At 34.8% G+C, this 21,452-nt stretch overlaps 1 protein-coding gene across 3 annotated transcripts in view; it reads right to left on the bottom strand.

The window, feature by feature from the left end:
- CNTLN (centlein) overlaps positions 1 to 21,452 on the bottom strand; it is a 314,336-nt gene that overhangs the window by 50,638 nt on the left and 242,246 nt on the right. For all 3 annotated transcript variants that reach the window (XM_046664977.1, XM_046664979.1, XM_046664980.1), the window contains exon 19: positions 2,702 to 2,893. In XM_046664977.1, the coding sequence (XP_046520933.1) occupies positions 2,702 to 2,893 (192 nt within the window). The remainder of the gene's footprint in view (positions 1 to 2,701; positions 2,894 to 21,452) is intronic.

Here is a 21,452-nt window from a genome sequence, read left to right as displayed (position 1 = left end):
TATATCAAAAGGAATATTTATAACAATCAGGAAGTCAAAGAAGCACAAATATAAATTGGAGTACTATTCAATCCAGATTGTATAAAGAACTACAAATTAAATTAAATATAAACAACTGATGTATACATTATTCAGTGGAAGGAACTGATATGTCTCTAAATATTTTATTATCTATCCATATAAACTTTGGTACCTTGAGGAAACACATCTAATATGGGTAAAGATGAAGATATGGAAAAGGTACATGAGCACTCTAATGATACTGAATGACCCACACACATCTGAGAAGTATATCTAAGAATTTACATAGAAAAGTCTAATATTAATTGGATAAAATAAGAAAGATGCATGTAGATCTTTAATAGATTCAAATCTAACCAGTTTTTCTCAAATAAGCATAAAAACATCAACCAGAAAATAAGCTACTTCTTAGAAAATCATGGTTAGCAATTTGATATCTGTTACGGGCTAAAATATGTCCCCTCAAAATTCATGTATTGAAGTCCTAACCCCTAGTAACTCAACATGTGACTTATTTGGAGATAGAGGTAATTAGGGGGAATGAGGTCATATGGGCAGGCCTTAACCGATATGACCGGTGTCCTCATAACAAGAGGAGGTTAGACACAGACCACACAGATTGAGGGACAATCACAGATTGTGACGACACAGCAGTAAGGTGGGTATCCACAAGCCAAAGAGAGAGGCCTCAGAGGAAACCAAACCTGTTGATATCTTGATCTTGGACTTCCAGCCTCCAGAACTATGAGAAAATAAATTTCTGTCATATTAAGCTACTCACTCTGTGGTATTTTGGTATGGCAGCCCTAGCAAACTAACACAATATCAAAACAGAAATTTGTAGTAGAAGAGAGTATTATGTACTTAAAAGTACCTGGTCTTCTAGGAAATTTCCATATTAAAACATGAAATAAGACAAAAGTAAAGATTTACCCTTTGGTCCCTATGCAGCCTGGTTAGTGTTACAGGACTCTAGGCTAGATATGGACAACATCACTCCAAACTTACATCAAGTGTGATCTGAACTGCTTTAGGCACTCCCTTAGTCTCAATTCTGTGACCCACACATTCCTCCAAAGCAAGACAGAGATTTATATATGGGTAAAAACTTATACCATGGGACACCACAATGCAAATACTTACAGATATTCATATGGGCCTATTATTACCAAAAATTATGTTAGAGCATTAGCAGCAAGTAAAATCAAATAAGCAAAATATAAATCAATTTAAAACTAGCAACAATTTAAAATTTTTTTGAAGTCAGATTAGACATTACTGGATCCAACATTCTATTTTATCTTGGTGAAAACTAAAGTGGTGTTAGGATTGTGAAGACTTAAAGAAGAATCACAAAAGTGTGGATAAAAGTCCCTGTAGTAGACGGGGTCAAAGACTATCTCAATGATTGCATCCTTTGTATAGAAATCTAAACACAAAATCTTCAACTTATGAACGATACGAGAACAAAATATTCATTTTATTCCACTTTTTCAGAGACAGAAACACATTTTAAGAGAATACACATGCCCCCAAAGTTGCACAACTATTTTTTCTCACATTTCTATTACACAAGGTATTTAAACTTATAAAATGTAGTAGTTGAGGCAAGTTCTGCACATAAAAACTGTCTGATGAAGACGGTATTTAAGAAGTACCTAAATTAATGCCAGTGGATAAAGCAAAATATTTTCAAGCAATGATTCACTAATTTACTTTAAACTTTATCCTAGTTTATCCTATTAGTAATCTTTCATTTAAAAATATTATTATTGGCGAGTGCACATATAATATTGTGAATTGAAAACAACTGAGTGTATTTGCCAATTCAATAGTCGAATATCCTCTTAACAGTCAATTATTCCATTCCTGAAGTATTCTGTGCATTTCCAACCAGAATTTTCTTCCTAGTGACTCTCACCATAGATATGGTCCCATATACACTGTCCTTTTAGCTTCAAGCTAGCAATCCCCACCAAAGAAAATAATTAAGTATAGGAGGGATAAATGCTTTTTTTTTACCTAGCATAAAAATGAACCTTCCGATTAAAACTCACAAATCCTATTTCTTACAAGATAATTCTATTTAAACTAAGATCACCCTTACTTTTAAGTTGTTGACAGCTTCACCTGAACTTAGATACAATTCTTTACAAACAAAAGAAATCTTGCTTTTTATTCTTACTCTCAGTTTTAACTTTCTGAAATCTATTGAACCAACTCACCTTTGTGTTTCTTCTCCCTCCCCCAACTTCCCTCCTCACTCCCCATCTCCAACCAACAACCACCAAATTAAAATAACAGCAAGTGTGCAGAGGGAAGCAATTCTATTTATGTTGATACATTACATGTTTGAAAGGAATCTGTTCAGTGGAGGGAGGAATGGGGGGCAGACAGGACTTGAATAGTGGAATAGAATGACAACGGCCAGTTTCCATCATCTCCTAAATTAGGATATATGGTGTCTTGTCAATTTTTCAGAGAACAGTATTATAAGTTACTAGATAAGAATCTACCAGGCTAAAACAGAACGATGAGGTCAAATGTAGTATTAATAACTTTGGATTATTTATACTATAATTTACCTTTGTTATAGAATTAAATTAGAATTCATACAAACTTGTCTTTAAGGATTCATTGACTTAAATGTGTTTTCATCTTTAATAAAATTTATAATCACCTTTAGTTTACACTGCAATTGCTTCATTTCCAAGTCCATGCTCCTTGAAGTACCAAGTGATGTAACTTGCATCCGTGGAACTGTTACCTGGGAAACTTCTTCTGTCAAACTTGTGATTTCAGATGAGGACTCTAATTTCTTCAGTAAATCTTCTTTTTCTTTCCGAAGCGCAGCCAAATCCAAATTTAGTTTCTTTTTTTTTTAAAGAAAATAAACACAAATATATTATAAAAGTAATTGCATTTAATCTAATAATTATCAGCATTCAAAATTCTACAGGTAGGAAAATACTAAAGAAAAGAAATTAATTATAAAACTAGTTACTGTAAAAACTTCACAAAAATTATTATTTCTACCAGTTTTTGCTTAAGGTTTTGGGACTTGTAGAGGTTAAAACAAAAGAGACCTGCTGAAATTGCTATCTTTTCGTTGTCTGGTCTTTACTCATGATGTGCTATTTCTTTGCCTTCGCATATACATGGGTGAGCCAGTGATTCACATATTTGATAACCTTGACTTCAGGGCTGATGTACTTAACTGGTAAAAGCTAAGCTGGAGCAGGATGGGATAACAGATGTTACTTGTTTATTCCACTGGGTAGGTCTTACCACCCTATATAGCAGCCAAAATGCTTCTCATTTAGCAACATAAATGTTAAGTCCAATTAGTAGAAGAGGCTTATTAGAGATTTAGTTCAAATAAATAGCGTACAAACAAATTTGCTCAGTCTTCTGCACGTGATTGATAGTTGACAAGTCCTCTTTGTAACGCTGAGGTAGATTGCACTAAACCTTTTACATTTGAATTTTTAATAACACAAACATTTTACTAAATGGCATACTGGTAATATTTTTATGAAACAGTTAATGTTAGCCCTTCTCACTCACCAATCTGCAGTCAGCAGAATGCCACCAGGCTGTAATGATACAACAACTTAGAAGTCCTTAAGAGGATAACTGCACTACTATTTTATTATTCCAAAGAAGCTTATACTGTGGTAGTTTAACAGAAGGAACAATTAGACAAAATGGTAGTGAAATCTCTCAAAGGGGTAAAATAATCTTTCTTTGTTAAGAACTCTAATTAAAACAGCAAAAGATGTAGCTAACATGTACAGCGATATAAATATGAGACATAGTAAGTTAAGCATTAACACTATATTTAAACACAACTCCTGGAATTTATATCAATAAATCTTTGTTACATATGTATTTGTGTATACTTGTGCATACTGTTAAATATGAATATTTTAGATCACAGATTCAAAACTAGGGCTGGACATATTTGAGATTAAACTATGTTTTCGTCAAATAAAAAAGTATGTTTTGGTGAAAAAACTTATTCCTTTGGCTATATTTTAACTTACGATCTAAAAGCATGGTTCTATACATTTTCAGGAAATATTCATTCATGAATTGTCCCAAAGGTACTTAATAATTAGTATCTAAAAGCAAACTCACAGTTTCCCCAAACCTGAAAATCTTCCTGGTTATCATCCAGGCTTGAATCTATCTCCCTCTTTGTTTCTGAATTCTCTATGTCCCATCAATTGTCAGGTTCTGTAAATTAGGTAACACGTTTCTCATATCCATTCCCTTCTGCCGCCTTCCTAATGAAGACTCATTATCCCACTAAGACTTCGGCAGCAACCCTTCCCCTCCCCACAACCTTTCCCTGCCTTCACATAATCTTTTATACAACTTCCTAAAGCAACACTGACCTATCACTCCCTTATTCAAACCGTTCTGGGGTTCTTCAGCCCAACAAAATAAAGCTCAGGTGTTTGTGGTCAGAATAAGGCTCTCTAAGATTTAGCTTCTATTTGTGTTTCAGTCGGACATCACTTGAAGTCAAACTTGCCTGCCCTTCCCCAAACCTGTCTTCCATCTCTACACTGATGCATCTAGACATGGTGTTTCCTTCTGCTGAAATTTCTCATGCTTAAAGAGCAACTTAGCATTTTCTCCTTAAGAAGCCATCTCTGTTCTTTCTTCTCTTTTTCTTCAACAAAGTAGCTTCTCCATTCTCTTAGCTTCCAGAGCACTGTGCCTGTTTCTCAACCACGAACCCTAGTAAATCCCGAGAGAGACTCTGCCTTTGTTTACTTATATATTCTCCACAATATCTAAAAACAAAGCCTTCTGTATAGTGAGAACCAAAAGAAAGGTTTCAAAACTTCAAGACTCCCTATTTGTAGCAAGGATGGTGCTATAAAGACACATTGATTTCAGCCTGTGTTTATAAACTTTCTATTGGATTATCACCATATAAATTAAAAAACACTTTTATTAGCAACGTAATAATATTAGCTTTTACTGAAGTAGTGGGCACTGGAGTATTTATCAATCTTGAAGTTAACATTGTATCTAAATTAGACTTTTTGAGATTTTGATTTGGTAAGACATAGCTCATGGCTACAAGTCTAGATGGAATCTTAGGAAACAAAAAAGAAAAAACTTCGAGGAGGCTCTTTTCTTCCTATGAACAGCTCCAGTGGCTTCCCTCATTTGTTAAACTTGTACGCCATTAGATTTCTGTCTATCCCTTCCCAGTGGCAGAACTTGACACTATAATATATTCTTCATTGAGGAAAGACCAAGCCAATAAACATATTTCTCTAAAAAACAAGTATATGTAGATTTTAATTTCAATTTAACAATATAAAATGTATTAAATGAAGAAACACTGAAATTATGGAGACAGTAAACCAAATGACTTGTAATTTATTAAAATACAAATCATGTTTTGATTTAAAAATATTTAAAATGTACAATCTTTAAATCATATTTCTAATATCAGTTATATATGTGTAGAAATGCTACCAGAGCACCTGTCAAAATAGAAGAAATAGGCAAATCATATATTCCATCAGTTTGGAATACTTTGATTATCCCTTAGAATTTTGGACAAATAATTACAGCTCTATTACTAACTTCTCTCAGTTTAAACAATCTATTTCTTATTTGAGAAATACTATAGATAAGACAGGAAGCATAAATAACTTTCTTTTGTTTACATTTGGTGTGGCATATGAGGTCACTTTTGTGGTGACCTTGATAGAAAGAGATTGTGCTATAAAATCTACCAATAAAGATTACTCTTAAAATTGTTATTTTTCTTTTTTATCAGAAGGATGATTTCTATTTCTATATTATTACCTTTCCATCTCTAATCAAAGATTTAAAAATAGTAAGTCATATTATATTAAAACCACAAATAATAATAAAACAAATAGAAGAGTCATAATTTCTGGATTCTAGTTTTGGATCTACTGCTTACCAGCTGAATGATGCTGAGCAAGCCCTTGACTTTGTTTCCTCATTTAAAAACAGAGATGATACTTGCCTACCTAGCAAAGGTAATTTTGAGTGCAGATTTAAAAACAAATTCTATGATAGTACTTGGTAAGTTTTAAATTTACAGCATTATTGTTAGCATCATTGTCTTGTGGTAAATGCTACCATATAGAGTCTGAGAAGTGTCTTAAAGGGCTGAGGACCTGGATTAACAAAAACTTTGGTACACACACACACATACACATATAATAATCCTATAATTTCTCTCATGATAGAAACCTTATTTTACCTTAAGTGAGAGTATTTGTTTGATCTCAATTTAGGATTCTCTATTACGCTACAAGCTTATTGAAGGCAGATGTGTTACTCTGACTCTTTACATCTCCAGCAGTGCGATCCCCCCACAATCTTTTAAAAGTCTATTTCAATTTAAAAGTTGACTTCAATGAGAATAAATACTGAGATTTGTATTGATTGATGTGTAGTCAATTATTCTAACCAAAGGTTATAAAATAGAACTTAACACTATAAAAGTTTAATATTTCACTAGCTATTAATTATTTATTTAAATATATAGCCTTGAGGAGAGAGAACATATAAGTCTCTGAAAAGAAAAGAAACCTCTAAGCAACTGTAAGAAGAAACAAGAATATATTGGAGAATTCATTCTTCAATAATGAGCACTGTGGTAGGCAGAATAGTCAGATGATGCCCAATGACCTATGCCCTTGTATAATACTCTCCTCTGGTAGGTGAGTGGGATCATGAATATAATGGGCTATCACTCCCATGATTACATTATTCACATTATGTTATATGCAAAAGGGATTCTGTAGATGTAAATTATGGTCCCAAATCACATGACTTTGAATTAATCAAAAGCATGATTGTCCTGGTTGATCCTGACCTAATCAGGTGAGCCCTTTAAAACAAGGCCAGGGCCCCTTCTGAGGTCAAAGAGATTCTCCTGCTGGCATTGAAGAAGTAAGTTGCCATGTTATGAGAGTACTATGGAGGGAGCTATAAGGTAAGGACCTAAGGAAGGCCTCAAGTGCTGAGAATGGTCCTTGACCAGCAGCGGGCCAAAAAACAGGGACCTCAGTCCTACAACCACAAGGAACTGAATTTTTCCAACAAACACATGAACTTGGAAGGAAAGCCTGAGCTCCAGAAAGGAAGGCAGCTTGGCTGACACACTAATTGCAGCCTTGTGATACTCTGAGCAGGGGGCCCCACTAAGATGTGCCAGACTCCTGACCCACGGAAACTGTGAAGTGATATGTGTATATGCTGTTTCTAAGCTGGTCGATTTGTGGTAATTTGTTATGTAGCATGGAAAACTAATATGAGTCCCAATTTTTAAAAACTCGTCCCCTTTCTTAAAACTATCCCTTGTTCCCTATTGCCACCGTGCCCCATCTTAAGCAAGTATCCCAAACCCCATAGTGTATAGTCTATATAATATCTTCATTCTGGTTTAACTTTCTTTCCCTTATCCATAGTTTTGTGTTAATTTTATTTCTTCAATTGCTTAAAAAGTATTGTTACACAAGTGACGTCAGCATCATGATGGAGTGAGCTGTTCTTTCAGACTCTCCTCCCTAAGATACAATGAAAAGGACATTCACAAATGAATAGAGGACACTCACACAACACAAAAGACATCTGAGAGATCCACACAGCCATACGCCTGAAGGTGGAGGCTCTGGATCACCCAGGAGGAAATGGAAGGAGGTAAGGGGATTTCCTCTCCCTCCCCCTATGGCAGCGACCCAGGGCATGGGACTATGTGCAGCTCTGAGAATTGAGGCAGGAGGGCTGGCTCCCAGTAGAACACATTCACTCTCCAAGTTCCCTCACAGCCCATGGGAAAGTTCCATGCAGAGGTGGCTAAGCTATGGTGGGGGTGTCTTCATCAAGCCAGCACACCAGGAGGGCAGATAGTGAGGGCAGAGTGAGAATGCCCCCGGGATTGTGCACATGAAAGAAAGCACTCCTGCCTCCGCCCAGCACTCAAGCTCAGCTGGTCAGCCAGAGCACCTATGCATATATTCGAAAAGCAGCAGCTATGAGTGAGCAAACTGGAAATTACAGACAGGACCTGTCAGCTTAGATTCTAAGGACAGGCATAGATGCCAGCGAGTGCAGTGGGCTCAGAATACACAGCTCTTGATCAACCTCCACAAGTGGCTGTAGGTGGAAGCTGCAACCAGAAACTACCACTATGCAATGGCACAAGTCCATGCCATCAAATAGTATGAAGAAATATATTAATACTCCAGATGAGAAGGAAAATGACAAGCACCCAGAAACCAACCCAGAAGGCACAGAACTTTACAATATAAATGACAGAGAATTCAAAATAGCTATCATAAAAAACCTCAAGAACTTACAAGAAAACACAGATAGACAGTTGAATGAAACGAAGAATAAAATTAATGAACAGAGGGAATTGTTCACAAAAGAGACTGAAACTATAAAGAAAAACCAATCAGATATGTTGGAGACAAAAAACACAATGAATGAGATAAAGAAAAATCTGGACTACCTGAATAACAGAGCTGATGTTATGGAGGATAGAATTAGCAGTCTAGAGGACATAAATATAGAAATACTTCAGAGGAAGGAGGAACGAGAACTAAGACTAAAAAGAAATGAAGAAATTCTCCAAGAAATATCCAACTCAATTAGGAAATGTAACATAAGGATAATAGGTATTCCAGAGGGAGAAGAAAGGGAGAATGGAGCAGAAAGCTTGTTTAAAGAAATAATAGCTGAGAACTTCCCAAACATGGAGAAGGAGCTAGAAATACAAGTAAAAGAAGCTAATATAACTCCTAATTATATCAATGTAAAAAGACCTTCTCCAAGGTATAGAGTAGTAAAACCGGCAAAAGTCAAAAAGAAAGAAAAATTATTAAGGGCAGCAAGGCAGAAGAAAATAACTTACAAGGAACCCCTATCAGGCCTTCAGCAGATTTCTCAGCAGAAACTTTACAGGCTGGGAGAGAGTGGAACAATATATTCAAAATTCTGAAAGACAAAAATTTTCAGCCAAGAATACTCTATCCAGTGAAAATATCCTTCGGATATGATGGAGAAATAAAAACTTTCCCAGATAAACAAAAGCTGCAGGAGTTCATCACCACAAGACACAAGACCCCCCAGCCCACAAGAATTGATCAGGATGGCGCTCACACGTGAAAAAAAAAAGAAAGGGTTTACAAAGCCTCGAGCAAGGAGACAAATAGGCAGACAAAATCAGAAAATTGCAGCTCTCTATGGGAACAGGTTAGCAAAAAATTATAACATTAAAGATAAAGAGAAGGAAAACATCAAAAATAAATATAATCGCATCATGTTAAACATAAACTCACAACACAAGATGGAATAAGTTGTGAGAACTACAACTTAGAAGAGGAAGAGGAAAGGGATGGAGTTGGATTAGACTAAGGAAATAAGAGGCTATCAGAAAATGGACTATATCATTTACAAGATTTTTAATACAAACCTCATGGTAACCACTAAAAAAATAATCAGAAAAGAGACACAAATGATAAATAAAGAGAAAACAGAACTGAATTGGTCATCTGAAATACAGAGGACGAGAAACAAGGGAAATACAGGACAACCAGAAAACAAGTGATAAAATGGCAGCATTAAGCCCTCGTATATCAATAGTCACTCTAAATGTAAATGGATTGAATTCTCCAATCAAAAGACACAGAGTAGTGGGATGGATTAAAAAACAGGACCCAACAACATGCTGCCTCCAGGAAACACATCTCAGCTCAAAAGACAAAAACAGGCTCAGAGTGAAGGGATGGAAGACAAAACTCCAAGCTAATAGCAAACAAGAAAGCAGGTGTCATCATACTTATATCAGACAAAGTAGACTTCAAGATAAAACAGGCAATGAGAGACAAAGAGGGGCAGCATATAATGATAAAAGGGACACTCCGACAAGAAGATATAACACTTATAAATACACATGCACCCAACACAGGAACACCAAAGTACATAAAGCAACTACTAACAAAACTAAAAGGAGATATTAACAACAACACAATAATAGTAGGGGACCTTAACAGCCCACTTACATCAATGGATAGATCATCCAGACAGAAAGTTGACAAGGAAATAGTGGATATAAATGAAAAACTAGAACAGATGGACTTAACAGATATATATGGCACACTCCATCCCAAAACAGCAGAATACACATTCTTCTCAAGTGCACATGGAACATTCTCAAGGATAGACTGTATGAGGGAAACAAGGCAAGCCTCAATAGATTTAAGAAGGTTGAAATCATATCAAGCATCTTTTCCGACCATAATGCTATGAAACTATAAATTACAAGAAAAAAGCTGGGAAAGTGACAAATACGTGGAGACGAAACAACATGCTACCAGAGAACCAATGGGTCATTGAAGAAATTAAAGGAGAAATCAAAAAATATCTGTAGACAAATAAAAATGAAAATACACAATACCAAATCATATGGGATGAAGCAAAAATGGTCCTAAGAGGGAAATTTGCAGCAATACAGGCCCACCTTAACAAACAAGAAAAATTTCAAATAAGCAATCTTAAACTACACCCAGCAGAATTAGAAAAAGAAGAACAAACAAAGCCCAAAGTCAGCAGAAGGAGGGAAATAAAAATTAAAGCAGAAATAAAGGAAATTGAAACAAAAAAGATAGTAGAAAGCATCAATGAAACAAGGAGCTGGTTCTTTGAGAAGATAAAAAAAATTGACAAACCTTTAGCCAGAGTCACTAAGAAAAAAATAGAGAAGACTCAAATGAATAAAACGAGAAATGAAAGAGGAGAAATTACAATGGACAGCACAGAAACACAAAGGATTATAAGAGAATAGTATGAAAATCTATATGCCAACAAATTGGATAACTTAGAAGAAATGGATAAATTCTTAGCTTCATACAACATCTCAAAATGGAATCAAGAAGAAATAAAAAATCTGAATAGATCAATCACAAATAAAGAGATTGAAACAGTAATCAAAAACCTCCCCAAAAATAAGAGTCCAGGACCAGATGGCTTCTCTGGAGAATTCTATCAAACATTCAAAGAAGATTTAATACTTAACCTTCTCAAACTATTCCAAACAGCTGAGGAAGATGGAATGCTTCCTAACACATTTTATGAGGCTAACATCACCCTGATCCCAAAGCCAAACAAGGACAACACGAAGAAGGAAAATTACAGGCCAATATCACTGATGAACACAGATGCAAAAATCCTCAACAAAATATTGGCAACTCTAATAAGGCAATACATCAAAAAGATCATACATCATGATCAAGTAGGATTTATACCAAGGACACAGGGATGGTTCAACATCTGCAAATCAATCAATGTGATACACCACATTAACAAAATGAGGAATAAAAACCACATGATCACCTCAATAGATGCAGAGAAAGCATTTGACAAGATTCAACATCCATTTACGATAAAAACTCCCAACAAAATGGGTACAGAAGGAAAGTAACTCAACATCATAAAGGACATATGTGACAAACCCACAGCCAACCTCGTATGCAACAGAGAAAAATTAAAAGCCATCCCTCTGAGAATAGGAACAAGACAAGGGTGTCCACTCTTGCCACTCTTATTCAACATACTACTGGAGGTTTTGGCCAGAGCAATTAGGCAAGAAAAAGAAATAAAAGGAATCCAAATAGGAACCCACAACGAAGAATACACAACTATGAACCGGGGGGCTTTGGGGAGAAAAAGGAAAAAATAAAATCTTTAAAAAAAAAAAAAAAAAAGGAATCCAAATAGGCAATGAAGAAGTGAAACTCTTGGTGTTAGCAGATGACATGATTTTGTATATAGAAAACCATAAAGAATCAATCAGAAAACCATTAGAAATAATCAACAACTACAGCAAAGTTGCAGGGTACAAAATCAACTTAGAAAAATCACTTGCATTTCTATACTCTAATAATGAACAAACACAAAGAGAAGTCAACACTATAATTCCATTTACAATCACAACAAAAATATCACAAATAAAATACCTAGGAATAAATTTAACCAAGGAAGTGAAAGACCTACACTAGTCTTTCGTAAGGCTTTATTGAAGGAAATTGATGATGACCTAAAGAAATGGAAAGATATTCCATGCACATGGATTGGACAGATCAATATAGTTAAAATGTCCATACTACCTAAAGCAATCTGAAGATTCAATGCAATCTCAATCAGAATACCAATGACATTCCTCATGGAAATAGAACAAAGAATCCTAAAATTCATATGGGGCAACAAAAGACCCTGAATAGCTCAAGTAATTCTGAGAAAAATAACAAAGCTGGAGGCATCACAATCCCTGACTTCAAAATATACTACAAAGCTATAATAAAACAGCATGGTATTGGTACAAAAACAGATACACAGATTAATGGAAGAGAATTGAAAGCCCAGAAATAAAGCCAAACATCTACGGACAGCTACTCTTCAAAAAAGGAGCCAAGAACATACAATGGAGAAAGGAAAACTCTCCAATAAATGGTGTTGGGAAAACTGGACAGCCACATGCAAAAGAATGAAAGTAGACCATTATCTTTCACCACACACAAAAATTAACTAAAAATGGATCAAAGACTTGAAGGCAAGACCTGAAACCATAAAACTCCTAGAAGAAAATATAGGCAGTACACTCTTCGACATCAGCTTTAGAAGGATCTTTTAGAATACTATGTCTACTCGGACAAGGGAAACAAAAGGGAAAATAAACAAGTGGGACTTCATGAGACTAAAGAGCTTCTGCAAGGCAAAGGAAATCAGGAACAAAATGAAAAGACAACCCACCAATTGGGAGAAAATATTTGCAAATCATATATCCGACAAGGGGTTAATCTCCAAAATATATAAAGAACTCACACAATTCAACAACAAAAAACAACTTGATCAAAAAATAGACAGAGGATATGAACAGACATTTTTCCAAAGAAGATATACAGATGGCCAATAGGCACATGAAAAGATGTTCAATATCACTCATCATCAGGGAAATGCAAATAAAAGCTACACTAAGATATCACCTTACACCTGTTAGAATGGCTATAATCACCAAGACAAAAAATTAACAAATGTTGGAGAGGATGTGAAGAAAAGGGAATCAAGGGAATCTTCAACACAGCTGGTGAGAATGCAAACTGGTACAGCTTCTATAGAAAACAGTATGGAGATTCTTCAAAAAATTAAAATTAGAAATACCATATGACCCAGCTATCCCACTACTGGGTATGTACCCAAAGAACTTGAAATCAACAATTCAAAGAGACTTATTCACCACTATGTTCACTGCAGCATTATTCACAATAGCCAAGAAGTGGAAGCAACCCAAGTGCCCATCGATTGATGACTGGATAAAGAAGTATACACACACACACACACACACACACACACACACATATATACACAATGGAATACCACTCTGCCACAAAAAGGACAAAATCGTCCCATTCGCAAGAACATGGATATACCTTGAGGGTATTATGTTGAGTGAATAAGCCAGACAGAGAAATAGAAACACCATATGATTTCACTCATATGTGGAAAATAAACTAACACATGAACAAAGAGAATAGTTTAGAGATTACCAGAGGGGAAAGAGGTTGGGGGCGTGGGCATAAGGGGTAAAGGGACCCATTTCTATGGTAACTGGCAAATAATAATGTACAACTGAAATTTTACAATGTTATAAACTATTAAGACTTCAATAAAAAATATATATAGTTCCATTTTCTAAGCTAAAAACATAAATTACCTCTGCATTTTGTAGTTTAATTGTCAAGCAAAAGGCCTCTGGTCAGAAGCTTCCTTTTGTTGCTCTCAACAGTAACTGTGGAATCCCATGAACAGGTAAATAAGCATCTCGTCATGGACTTTCCCTTGTTCTCTTACATGGGAGTTCGTTCATAAATTTCTTTTATTCTGTGCCCCAACTTTACATTTTCTGGAAGATTTTGATAGGGAATCTCTAGATTCAGAAACTGACTCAATATCTGTTATTCATTCTTTTTGTTTATAATCTCTAACATATATTAAGAATTCACACAATTCAACGAGAACAAAAATACAACTTGATTAAAAAATGGGCAGAGGATGTGAACAGACACTTTTCCAAAGAAGATATACAGATGGCCAATAGCACATGAAAAGATATTCAACACCACCAATCATCAGGGAAATGCAAATAAGTGCTACTGTAGTACCACTGCACCAGCTCTGTTTTCAATGATAAAATAAAAAGTTATAATCCTTGCCTTTAGGTAGCCACTACTCTAGAAATATGTAACAATAAACTACAATAAGTGCTATGAAAATTGGTGGAAGAAATATCAACAATCTAAGATATGCAGATGACACCATCTTACTGGCAGAAAGCAGCAATGACTTGAAACAACTTCTGACAAGAGTGAAAGAAAGTGCAAAAGCAGGACTGCATTTGAAAACCAAGAAGACAAAAATTATGCCTACCAAAGAACTACACAACTTTAACACAGACAATGAAGACACTGAAATTGTTAAAGATTTTGTTTACCTTGGTGCAGTCATCACTTTAAATTGAGACTGCAGCCAAGAAATCAAGAGAGGACTGAGACTCAGAAGGGCAGCAATGGAAGGATTAGGAAAGATCATCAAGTGTAAGGAGGTATCATTAGAGACTAAGGCCAAGATTATCCACACCCTCATCTTCCCAATTACTGTGGATGCGTGTGAAAGCTGGACAGTGCAGAAGGCTGAAAGGAAAACAAATTGGTTCATTTGAAATATGGTGTTGGAGGAGAGCTCTATGGACACCTGGACTGTCAGAAAGACAAACAAGTGGGTCCTAGAGCAAATTAAGTCTGAACTATTTCTGGAGGCAAAAATGATAACACTGAGGCTGCCCTACTTTGGGAACATCATGAGAAGGTAGGATTCTTTGGAAAAGACAAAAATGCTGGGAAAAGTAGAAGGCAGTAAGAAAAGAGGAAGACCAAATATGAGATGGATTGACTCCATAGAGGAAGCCATTGGCATGAGTCTACAGGAGCTGAGTAGGGCTGCTGAGGACAGGACATTGTGGACATCACTCATTCAGAGGGTTGCCAGGAGTTGGAGTCGAGTCGACAGCACATAACCAACCAAGTGCTATGAAGAAACAAAACAGAACAGAGGGAACTGCTGCTGCCTTCAAAATCTGTCTGTAAATGCTGGTTACAGCCAGTTTCCTTCCATGTATTCCTCCTGTCTTGCTTTGTTAAATGTTTCCTAGAAGCTAGAACAGTCAAGGCAATGGCTAGATCTACAACCACCCTGCTTTCCAACTTCTACTCTAGAGACAGTATCTGCCAGAACACTGGTGAGTAAACTGAGTGCAGTCCAGAGGAGATCGAGGACCTCCTTTCCAGGAGGGAGCCTCAGTCAACATTTTAATGTTCAAGAATGAATTATCAGAAAAATAAAACAGGGCCCATGGAAAATATTCTACAGCCCAAGTGAAAAGAAGTAAAGGGCTTAGAAAAAAAATCAAATCAAATCTAAAAGAATCATTTCCCTAATCACCCCCTAAACAATATATTTTTATATACTCTCTGATATTAATGTCTCCAAAGAATAAAATATTCAACATCTGCCTATTCAATCGACATTGTGACACATGTAAAGAAAATGCTTTTGAGTATTCACTTAGTTAAGGGGCAGTGCTCCAAGGGAAAGGAATAGGATGTGGTATAGCTCCTCACCTCTAATAAGAGACCAATTCTGACTTAACATCTTATTCTGAACAGTAACCACCCCATAGACTAAAAGACACTGCTTAGTTCTCCCCATATGTTTTCAATACTGCATTAGAAACTTGAAATAATAAACTGTTTAAAAAATTTGGAAAATGCTTTTAGTTGGGATAGTGGGATCTGAAAAGCAGACACATGGAAATTCTAGAAAATCCAGCTAAACATGAGGTTGAATATCAAGGTCACAGAAGCAGAGTTTCTAGAAAGCCTATGGAGGAAATAGATGGTTGCAGAAGGATTCTTTCCAGTGCATGCTGAGACAAAGGTTAGATGTGAAATGTTGGGAAAGGTCAATCAGTAACCAGAGGAAAAAGCAAGGGTTAGCTCCCATTTATAACAATAGCAGAGTCTCTGATTTTTCCTCTTCCTTCTGAAACCCAAAGGCCATCACAGTCAAAGTAGGGAAAAGTAATCATTAAATGAGAATAGTCTGTTTCCAATTACTTCACTAAAACTTTTTATCTTAAATTCTGCATAGAACTGATAGTACTGAATGAAGGTATTTCATGTTGAATACATAAATAAGTTCATTTATCTCACAATCAGATTATTCTGGTTCACACTTAAGCAGAAGCAGCAATTCTAATATCTTATTATTGTGATCTTAAAAAATTATGAGAGAATTTTGATAGCAGAATTAAAGAAAAAAGACTGGAAATAAAATTCTAGTTGAACAATATCCATGTAAATTCTATAGGCAAGAACCTCCTAGAAAGTCACCATGATCTTAATGATATTTCTCCTTCTTGTGAATAGAGTCAATATTCTTTCATTGGGAATATTATTCTTTTACAAGGAATAAAACTGAAAGAAATAAAATTCTACCTGTTCTCCAATGACTGTCCAAAAGCACAGTCATTTAATTAAAACATTATATGAGTTAAAAAAGAAAATTACCTGGGTTTCTAGATCACTAGCAGAATATTTTCCATACAAGTACTTATCTACAAAGATAAACAGTACAAATTAATAACTCTTTAAAGTGAATAACAAGTGTTTTAAATTTAAAACATGAGTTTTCCTTTGTGATGATACTTGAGAGCTTCAAGAAAAAGAATTAAAAATTAAAAACCACACACACAAACACACATACACAAGAACAAAGATCTTAGGCAGAGCTGGAATTATTTATGTAACAAAATTTCTTATGGAAAATACACTGAGTTACTACATCACTCATTTATAAACTATTTTCTGACAAATGCAGTTATTAAAAGCCTACAGTATGTTTCACAAAATGTCAAGCAAATGAAGGTAATATAGAGGACTTTTTACCAATGCTTTTTGCTAGTAGTTAGACTTCAGTAGCCTTTAGAGACCATTAAGTACCCTTTGGCTAATTGGCCAATGGTAGATTAATCCTCTTTTTATTCTAGCAGCACTATTTTAACACCCTTTACACTCTGTCAGTGTAGTGTGTGAATGACAAAATAATATTGTGCATGAATAATAAGCAGAAAAGTTAAATTAACATTTCATGTTTCACATGCCATACCTATGTGTCAGAAGAACTTTCTTTTTAAGTCACTGACATTCACCTATTTTAAACAATCGCATGTTGACATCTTATTGAGGTGAATCTTCCTAATTACTGCTAATTGCCTATCAAGAAAAAAACTCTTTTCATGAAGTGCAGTTGTCTAATACAGATAACCAAGCTCAAGTATGCACATTAGAGACAAAGCATGACCCTTAAGCTGCTACTTTGTTATAAGGTCATACTAAATATGGTTTGCAATTAACAAACCAGTTTTTTATGGTACTGAAAATGCCAATCTGTCTTGATGTGTTCAAATTAGGTTCTATCAAAGAAATATGGATATCTGCATAGGGATAAGGGATATGGTACTCTCAGTAACATTTAAAGAAGTAAAATTAATTCAAATGCCCTTACTCTTTGTAATGTAAGTTCTAGGTAATGCTCAATTAAATAATTACTTTGTAAATATGTTTGAATATGACTTCTCAAAGTGAAAATAAACACTATTATTTCAAATTGTTTAAAACAGTTCAGTAGTACTTTTAATTCTCAAAACAGCCCCAAATACTGAAAACATTTGACAAGTATCTTTTAATTTGTATTAATAGTCTTGACATTATAGGCATTTATAATAAATATTAATCTCTGTGATACTAGCAATATAGTGTTTCAAAATGATCTGAAAACCTAAACTAGTGAATTTTAAGTGGACTGAAGTTATACCATATCACTGAAACTTCTGTCTCAACAACTATGGAAAAAGAATGGTAAAAATGGATTACATGTGAAATTTGCAAAATTAACTAATACAACTGACTTTCAAGTATTCATGGAAAAGCAATCAATATTTGGTTTACTCACAGCAAGAAGAGCTCAACTGTAGCTTTGTTATTATTTCAAATCCTCTATTCTAGTTACTAAAGTAAAATAAAAGCCCCTTTGAAACTCACATACCAAATACTAAATAGAGAGACAGATATTTGGAAGCAAAACTATTTCCAGAATAATTCCTCATCGTCCTACCATAAGAATTTCTCAATGTTCATATGGTAATATTATAAGTTCAGTTTCAGCCTCTGTAGATATCTGATCTACACATGGCATGTTTAATAATGACCATCAAGTTGCAATGCATTCCCATTCTGATTCCCTTCTCCAAAAGCAATGAGAGAGGATGGCAGTGCCATCTAATGTCCCAAAGGGGAAACTAAGCAATGTCTTTCTAAACCCCTCTTCTTCACCCTCCTTCCTCTACTTTCTATTGCTTAAACCCAGCAAATTAAACATAGAAATAGCTATTCCTCACATGTACTTTATACACATATCCTCTTTAATTCTATTCTTCCTCCACCCCTTTTGTCAATATTTTTTTGTTACTTAAGTTGTGTGGCAGCAGGAGGAAAAGAATCTATCCCAAATAAACTACTTCAACAATAAAGAAAAAAGAAAAAAAGAAACACGCCAAATCACCAAAAGTAACAGTTGGTGTTTCAGGGTGATATTAACACTGTATCTGTTTCTAAGTAAAGAACTGTCATAAAATTTCAAGTAAAGTTATAGACAGTGATTGCGTTATCAGGAACAGAGGTTATCAAAGTCTAGAATATCTACAGAAGTCTGATGAAGACTGCCTCATTCTCCTCTAATTAAACTTTGTTTTCCTAAGCAACAGATTTCAATAGTTTTATCTGATCATTTTCCCACTCTGGTGGGGGTGATATTACTTCCTATTGCACTGTATTTTATTGCACAAGAAGGCCTTTGTGGACTGGCCTGAGGAAACTAATGTTCACATATAATATTGTTATTAAATGGAAGGGAGTCTAGACAATCTCTTAATATTTAATTCTTATATAGATTTCAAAAGAAAGCCATCAATATTCCTTAAAATAATTTTTGACTTCTAAAAATTTATAATAGACCACAATGTATTTCTATAATTCATATTTTTATAAGATAAAGCATCTTCAATTAATAAGCCTATAAAAAGCATGTATAAACATTAAATTTATTTAAATTATACTGGAATCAATTCATAGGAATAGTGCATTATCACACTAAATGAAATATTACCAACTTTTTTGGGTAATAAACCCAAAGTCTCAAGATTGTCATTTCTAGCTCCAACTTTATATATTCAATCTAGTAAAATGATATATATTTCTTAAGTATACACTAAATATGAATAGCATCTTAATACTTAGAAATTAAAATATTTTACTGATAGGGTCAATAGTTAACCACATGCCTTTCCTGTACTACTACATCTAAGCTCTGCAAACACATTGCTTAGATGAAAGCCAGTCAGGGAATTTCAAAAACCCGACAACTCATTACAAATTTAACAGCAGCAATACTAAGTATTCATATGATTTTGATTATATTTATAAATATACCCTACTAAAATTCTCAAGGGAAATGACTTACTAATGTTTTTCTCTATTCCCTGTATAAGTTTCGTAAGATTAAAGAGGGTAAAGAAATCGTCATTTCTTTAAAAGAACAGATTTTTCAGTCTTTGGATCTGATAAAATAAAAGATTACTGATACTATTTAAAACAGGATTTTTTTTCATTAAAAACTAATGTATGTGAAAACTAAAATAAAAGATTACTGATACTATTTAAAACAGGATTTTTTTTCATTAAAAACTAATGTATGTGAAAACTACTTAAAAATCACTTCATGGCATACAGTATAAATTTCTTTTAAAGGAGAAAAAAGGATTTACAAAGCTTAGACTTAGACTATATTATTCAAAATATTTCTCATAGGTTTCATTGAAAAGCTCTTTTTTAACACAAAAATTTCATATAGAAACTTCTACCATCCTTCACTTTAGTTTCTATTTAGAATTATCTTCTGTTTACCATATTCTTTCAAGTAGCACGGCTGGACCTAAGAGAGTAGTCACTCAGTAAATCATCTCCCAGTCAGTTGTGCTACGTGAAGTTTTATGAAATAGATCTTTAGGAAGAGGGTAGTCTGGAGTTCTTTTTACTTTAATTGAGCTGGCTTCTCTGCTTTTCTCCTATATCAGTGGTTCTCAAAGAGTACATACTACCTAGATGTGTATTTTGGAAAGGGACTTTTAAGCACCCCAGTGATTGGCACTGAAATGGCTGGGAGCCAAGAACACTAGAGGTACTGCAATGTACAGATCAGCTGAACAGAAACTGCCCGGTATCCTGCTTGACTTTCAAACTTCCTGTCAATTATTCATGAAGATGAAGAATACACATATAATGAAATGAACCTAAATCCTAACTAAAAATTACATATAAACAAAGTATTTTTTCCCTATGGCCCCAGAAATTTATAAATCATGTAAATCAAGGGAAAATTGAAAGATGAGAAAGAGAACTCTCTTTCTTCTCTGGGGTTTAAGCTACAAGGAGGTTACCACATCTCCAATATCCATGGCCACATGGAGAAAGCTGGTTTGAGAGGAAGAGACATGAGACAAGGGGAAACACTGAAGATATTAGCGTCTGGTTCCAGTTATCACTACTCTTCCCAAGTCTACGCTCTTCAGTTCACCCTTTGATTTGGGGAGGTTTTTTTTCTTATATTAGTTTGAGTTCAGTTTTTCTTACTTGCTACCAAGAAAGTCCTTGCTAATAAAGCCTTCTAAGAAAAGTCCAACAACCTCTTCTCAGCCGTCCTGTTTTAAATTCTTCTACGGCATCTGACAGCGTTGACCAACTCTTCTCTTTCTTGTTAAAAACTCCCCCTCCTTGTTTCTGCAACATAGCACTCTCCTATCTTCTCCTCTTGCTCCTCTCCTGCCCATACATCAGATACTCCCCCAAACTGACTATCTTGCTGCAGAGATTTGTTCCACCTCCAGCAGTCTTCCTCTAGGATAACAGCATTGAAAGGTTTCTTTCTTCATTGTTTATGAAACATTTCAAATATGGAATAGATATATAAAGAAAAATATAATGAGTGCTCATGTATCAATCACTCAAGAAACACAACATATTACCAATACAGCGGAAGGCCATGAACCCATCTCCTCTGACTCACCAGAAATAATCACTATCATGAACACCTCTGGTGTTTATCATTCTATTTCTTTATGTTTTTAATACATATATGTGTATTTCCAAAAAACATATAGCAATTTTAAGACATTCCTTTTTCACATTTTA

This window comes from Equus quagga, chromosome 6 (assembly GCF_021613505.1).
Source record: "Equus quagga isolate Etosha38 chromosome 6, UCLA_HA_Equagga_1.0, whole genome shotgun sequence".
Lineage (NCBI taxonomy): Eukaryota > Metazoa > Chordata > Mammalia > Perissodactyla > Equidae > Equus > Equus quagga.
The sequence above is the reverse complement of the archived record's forward strand: the minus strand, read 5'-3'. Positions and strand labels throughout refer to the sequence as shown.